At 37.1% G+C, this 10,441-nt stretch overlaps 1 protein-coding gene across 1 annotated transcript in view; it reads right to left on the bottom strand.

Moving 5' to 3' along the window:
• LOC121383677 (chitin synthase chs-2-like) overlaps positions 1–9,707 on the bottom strand; it is a 36,191-nt gene extending 26,484 nt beyond the window's left edge. Inside the window, 3 exon segments of the mRNA XM_041513769.1 lie at positions 5,344–5,418; positions 7,086–7,226; positions 9,655–9,707. Coding sequence (XP_041369703.1) covers positions 5,344–5,418; positions 7,086–7,226; positions 9,655–9,707 — 269 coding nt within the window.
• Between the last annotated feature and the right edge of the window lie 734 nt (positions 9,708–10,441).

Genomic DNA, 10,441 nt, shown 5'->3' on the forward strand with positions numbered 1-10,441 from the left:
ATACGTCTTTCCAGACACGGCGGAAACAAGTAGACATGGTGTGTGTCTATGTGAGACGGGGGGGGGGGGGGGGGGGGGGGGGGGGGGGGGGGGGGGGGCTGAGATCAAGGGCGCAAAGCCAAGTTTCCAGGGTGTTCGAGGGTACGCTTCTCCGTAAAATTTTGAAAACTAGATGTCCTGAAATGCAATTTCTTGGATTCTACAAGCAAAACTTAATCTCTGCGTTAAGATTTACTACCAATAATATTTTTGATTCAGCCCCCACCCTGTTCCGCCGTGCCTGCTTTTACGTTACAGACGGTGTGGACCATAGCCCAGTGTTACAGCGCTGTCCTGATGCGCGGTCGGTTCAGGATCGATACCCGTCGGTGAGCCCATTGGGCTATTTCTAGGTCCAGCCAGTGCACCACGACTGGTATATCAAAGGCAGTGGAATGTTCCATCCTGTCTGTGGGATGGTACATAAAAAAGATCCCTTGCTACTTATAGAAACATGTAGCCGGATTTATCTCTAAGACTATATATGTTAAAATTACCAAATGTTTGACTTCCAATAGCCGACCGGCCTCGGTGGCGTTGTGGTCAGGCCATCGGTCTACAGGCTGGTAGGTACTGGGTTCGGATCCCAGTCGAGGCGTGGGATTTTTAATCCAGATACCGACTCCAAACCCTGAGTGAGTGGTCCGCAAGGCTCAATAGGTAGGTGTAAACCACTTGCACCGACTAGTGATCCATAACTGGTTTAACAAAGGCCATGGTTTGTGCTATCCTGCTTGTGGGAAGCGCAAATAAAAGATCCCTTGCTGCTAATCGGAAAGAGTAGCCCATGAAGTGGCGACAGCGGGTTTCCTCTCAAAATCTGTTTGGTCCTTAACCATATGTCTGACGCCATATAACCGTAAATAAAATGTGTTGAGTTCGTCGTTAAATAAAACATTTCTTTCTTTCTTTCTTTTCCAATAGCCGATGATTAATAAATCATTGTGCTCTAGTTAAACAAAACAAACTTGAACTCTTTGACGTTGAAGACGTCCAGAGGTGTATTTAATAGTTTTATTATTGGTTTGCAGGCCATCGGTCTACAGGCTGGTAGGTACTGGGTTCGGATCCCAGTCGAGGCATGGGATTTTTAATCGAGATACCGACTCCAAACCCTGAGTGAGTGGTCCGCAAGGCTCAATAGGTAGGTGTAAACCACTTGCACCGACTAGTGATCCATAACTGGTTTAACAAAGGCCATGGTTTGTGCTATCCTGCTTGTGGGAAGCGCAAATAAAAGATCCCTTGCTGCTAATCGGAAAGAGTAGCCCATGAAGTGGCGACAGCGGGTTTCCTCTCAAAATCTGTTTGGTCCTTAACCATATGTCTGACGCCATATAACCGTAAATAAAATGTGTTGAGTTCGTCGTTAAATAAAACATTTCTTTCTTTCTTTCTTTTCCAATAGCCGATGATTAATAAATCATTGTGCTCTAGTTAAACAAAACAAACTTGAACTCTTTGACGTTGAAGACGTCCAGAGGTGTATTTAATAGTTTTATTATTGGTTTGCAGGCCATCGGTCTACAGGCTGGTAGGTACTGGGTTCGGATCCCAGTCGAGGCATGGGATTTTTAATCGAGATACCGACTCCAAACCCTGAGTGAGTGCTCCGCAAGGCTCAATGGGTAGGTGTAAACCACTTGCACCGACCAGTGATCCATAACTGGTTCAACAAAGGCCATGGTTTGTGCTATCCTGCCTGTGGGAAGTGCAAATAAAAGATCCCTTGCTGCCTGTCGTAAAAAGAGTAGCCTATGTGGCGACAGCGGGTTTCCTCTAAAAACAGTGTCAGAATGACCATATGTTTGACGTCCAATAGCCGATGATAAGATAAAAAATCAATGTGCTCTAGCGGCGTCGTTAAATAAAACAAACTTTACTTTTATTATTGGTTTAGCTTGATTTGAAATGTGCTACAGACCTACTTGTTGTAAATTCAGCAATATCGCATGACGAAAAACAATACCATTAATTTTCACACATGACATGAAAATCAATAAAACAGAAAGAACACGAAATGGCATGTACCCGAAAAAAGAGATAAGTATTAGAAAGAGGAAAAACCCACAATTGATATGTTATATTCAGTTTCTTATGGCCAGGAAAATGCATATCACAGTCTTTGATCCACCAGACATAGATCATGCGTTTGAATGATTCCATTGAGCGCTATCGCTTCTGTACTTCACCACACCCAGGCAAGCGCTCTAACACTGCACGACGTAACCTCCCCCACACCCAGAAAAGACGCGTGTGTGCAAGTATTTTAGCATTGTCTAGACTGTGGCGACCGAAGTTTATGGCGTGGGGTCGAGTCTCGCTCCCCTGGAAAATACATTAAGAAAAATAAAATTTGCTTGTAAAGAGAGCGGTTTCGTACCCCCTGACCCCCCACCCCCGTGCACACGCGCCTGCAGAAGTCAATAAGACCGGCTCATACCTAGGTTAGGTAGTAGCGACAAGTTTTGTGTACGCATTTCGCCTCCTTGGGGGAAAAACTGTTTTACGCCCACCAGTAGACTAAGTTCATTTACAAATAGTATTTTAACCTATTGAAAACTGTTCTAAAAAATTTAAAACGAAATACCCACCCACCCCTTCAGAAGTCCATAGAACGTACCCAAGTTTACAATAGACACTCCGATATGAGTTTATGTATATGAATTTTGGGTTAGGTAACGTCTGAAATTAACGCGGTGACAAAATTATTTACATATAAAATCTTACCTTCTAACAGTTTCAGGCGAATAGTCTTGTTGGGGTTCGTCAGTTTGTTCCACATTTAGCTGACTTGTCAATCGAATGTGTTCATTTCTAGTAATAATAATTAAAAAAATAAAATTAAAATAATAATAATAATAATAATAATAATAATAATAAAGTTAAATTTTGTTTTGTTTAACGACACCGCTAGAGCACATTGATTAAATAATCATAGCCTAGAAGAAATTATTGATTTAAATTATAATCCTAAGATTATCGAAATACAAAAATTAATGAAGCTATGGTCTATCAGAAAACTTACTATTCTAGGAAGAATTACAGTCCTGAAAACGTTAATAGTTCCTAAACTAACATACCTTCTGAAAACATTACCAAATCCAAGCGAACGTTTGCTAAAACATATAAATACATTATTTTTCCAATTTATTAGGAATAGCGGCCGTAAACAACTTATTAGAAACTTAATAACGCAAGACTATAAAAATGGTGGCATCAAAATGATAAACATAAATAATTTTATGACCGCTTTGAAAAGTTCGTGGATCCGACGGATATTTTTAAATAACCCAAAATGGACCATTTTGTTCGAAGCTTCTACAAATATATCAACACGTGATTTAATTATATATGGCGACCATTTTCTATACTGTAAAAAAAGTTCAATAAAAAATACATTTTGGAGAGACACATTGGTTAGTTGGTTAAGGATACAAGAAAAACAAATCCCAGTAAACGTAGATGATATTCTCCAGATCAATATCTAGTTTAACTGTAAAATATGTATAGATAAAAAGTCATTTATACCAAAACGATATATTTCAAAAGGTATTATCTTTATTAACGATTTGTTGAATTTTGTAAATTAGCTGACTATCAACATAAAATATATTTACAGTATGAAAATACAAAAAAGAAATTTACATGTCAATGCCGCGAAAAATATTCTACAAAACAATTTTGAAATAGAAAAATATATTTATTACAAATATTGCAACTATGAAGCATTTCATAAGCAATGGACACCCTATAAAACACTCTTTGAAAGAATGTTTTAATTAAAAATAATGCTTTGAAAGATCACTTGGAAATAGAGTACTAATTAAAATGTCATTCTCTAATACTCTCTCAATATCCCCACAACTTCTTTATACGTATCTACTGTTGCACACACACTATTTCTCTCTCTCTCTCTCTCTCTCTCTCTCTCTCTCTCTCTCTCTCTCTCTCTCTCTCTCTCTCTCTCTCTCTCTCTCTCTCTCTCTCTCTCTCTCAACCATCAGAGGAAACCCGCTACATTTTCCTAATGCAGCAAGGGATCTTTTATATGCACTTTACTACAGACAGAAAAACGCATATCACGGCCTTTAACCAGTTTTGGTGCACTGGTTAGAAGGAAATGTTTTATTTTAACGACGCGCTCAACACATTTTATTTTACAGTTATATGGCGTCAGACATATGGTTAAAGACCACACAGATACTAAGAGAGGAAACCCACTGTCGCCACTTCATGGGCTACTCTTTTCGATTATCACTGGTTAGAATGAAATAATAATAATAATAATAATAATAATAATAATACATATAATAATAAGAAGAAAAAGAAGAATAATAAATAATAATAAAAAATTAAATAATAATAATAATAATAATAATAAATTATTATTATTATTATTATTAGTAGTAGTAGTAGTAGTAGTAGTAGTAGTAGTAGTAGTAGCGGTAGCGGTAGTGACAGCGGCAGTGGCAGCGGTAGCAGCAGCAGCAGCAGTAGCAGCAGCAGTAGTAGTAGCAGTAGTTGCAGCAGTAGCAGCAGTAGTAGCAGCAGCAGCAATAGTAGTAGCAGTAGCAGCAGCAGTAGTAGTAGCAGCAGCAGCAGCAGCAGCAGTAGTAGTAGTAGCAGTAGTAGCAGCAGTAGCAGCAGCAGTAGTAGTAGTAGTAGTAGCAGTAATAGCAGCAGTAGCAGCAGCAGTAGTAGTAGTAGTACTACTAGTAGTAGTAGTAGTAGTATAGTAGTAGTAGTAGCAGCAGCAGTAGTAGCAGTAGCAGCAGCAGTAGTAGTAGTAGCAGCAGTAGCAGTAGCAGCAGCAGCAGCAGTAGTAGTAGTAGTAGTAGTAGCAGTAGTAGTAGCAGCAGTAGCAGCAGCAGCAGTAGTAGTAGTAGTATAGTAGTAGTAGCAGCAGTAGTAGTAGCAATAGCAGCAGCAGTAGTAGTAGTAGCAGCAGTAGCAGTAGCAGCAGCAGAAGCAGTAGTAGTAGTAGTATAGTAGTAGTAGCAGCAGTAGTAGTAGCAGTAGCAGCAGTAGTAGTAGTAGCAGTAGCAGCAGCAGTAGTAGTAGTAGTAGTAGTAGTAGTAGTAGTAGTAGTAGTAGTAGTAGTAGTAGTAGTAGTAGTTGTTGTTGTTCTTTGCGGGAACCTTTTTTGTCATTGCTAGGATTGTTTTTTCCAGCCGCCCACTATGTGCTTTTATGGGCCGATTTTGCTGAAATTTGGAAGTTAGTTAGGCGACTCTTGGGAATGAACCTATGAAGTGTGTATTAACCTATCGATAGTGTCAACTTATAATATATTAAATTTACCTTCTTGCAACTTCAGGCGAATAGTCTTGATGGGGTTCGTCACTTTCCTCAACAGTTAGGTGACTAGTTTCTGTTCTGTAATAATAATAATAATAATAATAATAATAATGATTATGATAATAATAATCATAATGAAAATAATATTAATATTAATAATATAATACAACTACTGCTACTACTACTACTACTACTACTACTACTACTACTACTACTATGACGACCACTACCAATAATAATAAAAAAAAGTAATAAAAGAAAATATTTGATGATGATAACAATACTAATGACATTGATTAATTAATCACCGGCTATTGGATGTCAAACATTTGGTAATTCTGACACGTAGTCATCAGAGAAACCCGCAACATTTTTCCTAATGCAAGCGATCCTTTATATGCACTTTCCCAAAGACAGGAGAGCACATACCACAGCCTTTATCCAGTTGTGGTGTGATAATAATGTCTTCAGCTGATAATATAAAACGCTGTTGCTTCTAGCTGTTTCATATCGCGTTATGTGTATGCATATAAATCAGTAAGAAAGAATCATATTCAAGAAGAGAGACGTAGCCCAGCAGTAAAGCGCTCGCCTGATGCGCGGTCGGTCTAGAATCGACCCCCGTCGGTGGCCCCATTGGGCTATTTCTCGTTCCACCCAGTGCACCACGACTGGTATATCAAAGGCCGTGGTATGAGCTATTATGTCTATGGGATGGTGCATATAAAAGATCCCTTGCTACTAATGGAAACAAATATAGCGGGTTTCTCTTGAAGATTATATTTCAAAATTACCAAATGTTTGACAGCCAATAGCTGATGATTCAAAAATCAATGTGCTCTAGTGGTGTCGTTAAACGAAACAAACTTTAACAATCATGTGCACTATCTCGATGATAATGCTATATGTCTTTCCGTCTGTCTATAATCAACCCTTGTTTCGTTTGCAGTTGTTCGAGTTTTTTTATCCAAGGAGGGGACGGAGGGACACGAGGAACCGCCCCCACCCCACCCACCCCACCCCAAATAATGTCCAAGTGCCCATTGTTGGCAAGATATAGGTATTACCTTTCCGATGTTGAAGTTTCGCGTTTAAATCAGTTTGTCAAAAACTAGTCCTAGGTCAGTGAAACTTGGTTTGTAGTGGCACCTTAGGATATTCATCACAATGCACCGAAATGTTTTGTGATAGACGAGAGTGGCGGGATTTAGTTCAGTCAGTTGAATGCTTGCCTGAGGTGCTTGCGTCGCAGGATCGAACCACATCGGTGGATCCATTCAATTGACTGGGTTTTTTCCCTCGTTCCAAACAGTGCACCTCAAATGGTCAAAGGCTGTGGTATGTTTTCCGGTTTGTGGGAAAGTGTATATAAAAGATCCCTTGCTGCTAACGGAGAAATGTAGCGGGTTTTCTCTGATGACTACGTGTCAGATTTACTAAAAATGTTTGACATCCAATAGCCGATGATTGATTAATTAATCAATATGTTCCGGTGGTGTCGTTAAACAAAACAAACTTTAAACAAAACAAACTTTAGGTGGGCAAGACATTTCATTCCACGGAACTCTTGTTTCTTCTTTTCTTTTCTTTTCTTTTCTTTTATTTTACTAGGATGCCCTTTTGGCGAGTTGGTCCATTGGGCCTCTTCCCTTGCAAAAATATTTTCTGGATTCGTCACTGGTCGTGAGTGGAGAATAGTGGACTTATAATGAATTAAATGGTGGACGATATATAATGGTATTTACCTGAATGTTGGATAATTCTGAGCACGTTCTGAGCCCACATTGCAGTTGTCAGGATTGTAATTGGGATTTTTGAAAGCGAAAGCACTGGAGTCTGCTTGGTTACTGGGATTGAATAAAGTTACAGGTGGAAATGACGTCATTCTGAAACAGAAAACAAATGTCAAAATATTAGTTGAAAATAGTGTTCGGTATTCGACCTGAAAATGGTATTCGATGGAAATGACGTGCGAATATTCCATTTTATCATCCATTAAAAGCTTTTGTAGGAGATATCGCTGGCACTATAATTTGCGATATCTCATGTAAGCCTCAGATTTCATACTTTTATCAACTCGTGCTGATAAATTATGATATCACAAGACACTCGGGGAGTATCCTCTATATTCTAAACAACCGATTCATCAAAATAACGGGTTTTTTCCTTCTTTTTTTAAAATTTGAATTGTGTAACAGATGTTTAATAACCCCAAAAAAGTAAGTTAGACAAAAAAGAAAAAAAAGAAGAAAAAAAGAAAGAAAGAAAAAATAATACAACTCAAAATACAGCAGTAGACTTCTTAAAATTATAAATACTGATTTACAAATTATGAAATATCAAAATACGAAAAACACTAAAACAGTATGACCAAAACAAATATGCGTCGGGAACTCATACAGAAAACCACCAGATCAGTTCACACGTTATTCTTTCTTTCTTTCTTTCTTCTTCTTCTTCTTCTTATTAAATTAAATTAAATTAAATTAAATTAAATTAAATTAAATTAAATTAAATTAAATTAATTAATTAATTAATTAATTTTACTTCATTTATTATTATTATTATTATTATTATTATTATTATATTTTTTGTAGAAAGTGTAGCATTCTGACAGTGGTGAGCTGTTAACGATTTTGAGACGCTCTTTGTATTGCCGACTGAACGGATTCGCCTGGATTTATTTAACAACACTCAGACACATCACCATATTATTATGTAACAAGAGGACAGTTCAAACACATAGTTATAACATATATGACAAGAATACGCACCAACATCTATAATTAACAATGAACACAGGGTACGTAACGAAAATAACTAAAATATGCTAAAAGAAGAAATATCAAATCAGAAGTTCATAAGACTAGGTTTTTAAAATTAAATAAAACAAGGTTTTTCAATAATCGTGCATTTTACAGAAACAGTATACCTTTCATTTTAAACACGCTGGAAATAGTTCTATATATATTTTTCTTCTGTTTTCAATATCTTGATTCTATAAATTGAATAAATAATGGCATTCGTCTTCAATACCTCAAAAGTTTATATAACATGTTTTCTTCAGGAATGTTAAATAAGTTATCTGTTTCTAGTATTAATCTTAAATTTGACGCAGGCAAATTGTATTTATATAGTATCTATTTCGGTACGATACTCTCGTTAAATAAGTTTAGAAGTTTCAATTCTTGTTAATAGGATTTGAAATTGACATATTGATTAGTGTAGATGAACTCCATTCCCGTGTTATCGAAAATACGTTTTATGAATTTCAGTCACCCGCATGGCGTCACTACCAACACCTCGAGCCATGAGGCAAGTGGCATGCAGGACCGATGTTATGATTAAAAACACCAACACGCATTATTCATCTCGTTTGGAGTCATTTTCTTATTCATCTCGTTTGGAGTCATTTTCCCCATTCGACCTAAAAACTCCAGATATTCGAAAACTTGGAAATACTATCCGCATACTAGTATTTCGTATATCAAACTAGCGAGCGAATATTCGAATATTCGGACGGAACACTAGTTAAATAGAGGATATTTCATATTTTTTGTCAAATATTATTTATATCTCACCGACGCGACGAGTGGGATATGATTGCAAACTTCACGAGATGAGATATACAACATATTTGACAAAAAACATGAAATTTTCTATTTATTATGTAACTTTTGGCAATTTACCTTTATTTTTAAAATGCAAGCAGCAAAATAGTTCCGACTTTCTTACAGTGAAGATAACACTTTCTACAGTGACGATAACACATTTTAGAGTAAAATAGTGGAATTTTCACTCTAAAATGCGTTATCGTCACTGAGTGGGTATTCCATGAGTGTGACTCATCGCAAGTTAAGCTGTATTCTAACCGGACGCGAGCGACGCGAGCGATGTTTTTTTTAGAAACCATTGATTTTAATTGCTGTATCCTAACCGCACGCGTCCGGTTAGGATACAGCTTTAGGATACAGTTTTATACTGTGTTTTATAAAAAAAATAAAATAATAATAATAACAATAATAAAAATTGTATTGCTGTTGATCTTTCATTTTCCATCCATTCGCCTTTGTTTGGCACACAATAGCCAATGCATTTTTTCCATGCTCGTTAAACATTATTTAATCATTCTGTCCGTCCGTCCGTCCGTCCATTCGTTCGTTCCTTCCTCCTTCATTCATGCATTCGTTCATTCATTCATTGTTTCGTTCATTCTTTCGTTATCTTGTTCATCCATCAATTCATTCATTCATTCATTCATTCATTCATTGTTTCATTAATTAACTCATAACTATGTCAAAAACAAGCTCAAACCTGTGTGATGAAGTAGGCATTTGTCTCATCTCAAAATCATCACGTCTTTTCATGTGGAAAAATCAGCAGTGCTACAAAGATATATACAGAGAACGAATTACAGTGCAGCACACAAATATATATACACAGTGAATTACAGTGCAGCACAGTCACTGTCAATGGCGGATTCAGTAAAAAAAAAAACACAAACCGGTACGTCCTCTTGTTTTGGTGCAATATCCTGAGAATGTATAATACAAAAACAGTACTGCATTACGACTATTTTACATGGGATATTTGTTATTAATAGAAGTCGTCAAACAGCCTTTCTTAGCTAGGGAAGGGATGTTCCCATTCCAGTCTCACTTTAACACCATTCCCTGTCCAGTTCAACTTTCCCGAATCCGTATCTGACTGACAGTACCAACCCTAGTATTAGAATTATATATATGTGGGGGGTTTTCAGGCTGTAAACCAATGAAACGGTGTCGTCCCATTTGGTCGAATTCCCAATTGGTCGAAAAATAAGTACTCGTCTGTTATATAACCACTACCTGATTACCTGTGTATGTAATGAACATGGCCACCTCATGAAGCTGCGGTCATTGTGACACTGTTTAGTGTAACATCCTGAAAGAAACTGCTGCTTAAGTGGACATTTGTACTTGTATGTGTACTTGAAAGAATGAATATTTTAAAATGTTGAAAAATGTTTTGCTTTTTGTGAAATAAACATTTGTAGATGGAGACCTTCTTTTTTAATTATTTACAGACATTCACTACATTCAATACATGGATTATTTCGATA

This window comes from Gigantopelta aegis, chromosome 10 (assembly GCF_016097555.1).
Source record: "Gigantopelta aegis isolate Gae_Host chromosome 10, Gae_host_genome, whole genome shotgun sequence".
Classification (NCBI taxonomy): Eukaryota; Metazoa; Mollusca; class Gastropoda; order Neomphalida; family Peltospiridae; genus Gigantopelta; species Gigantopelta aegis.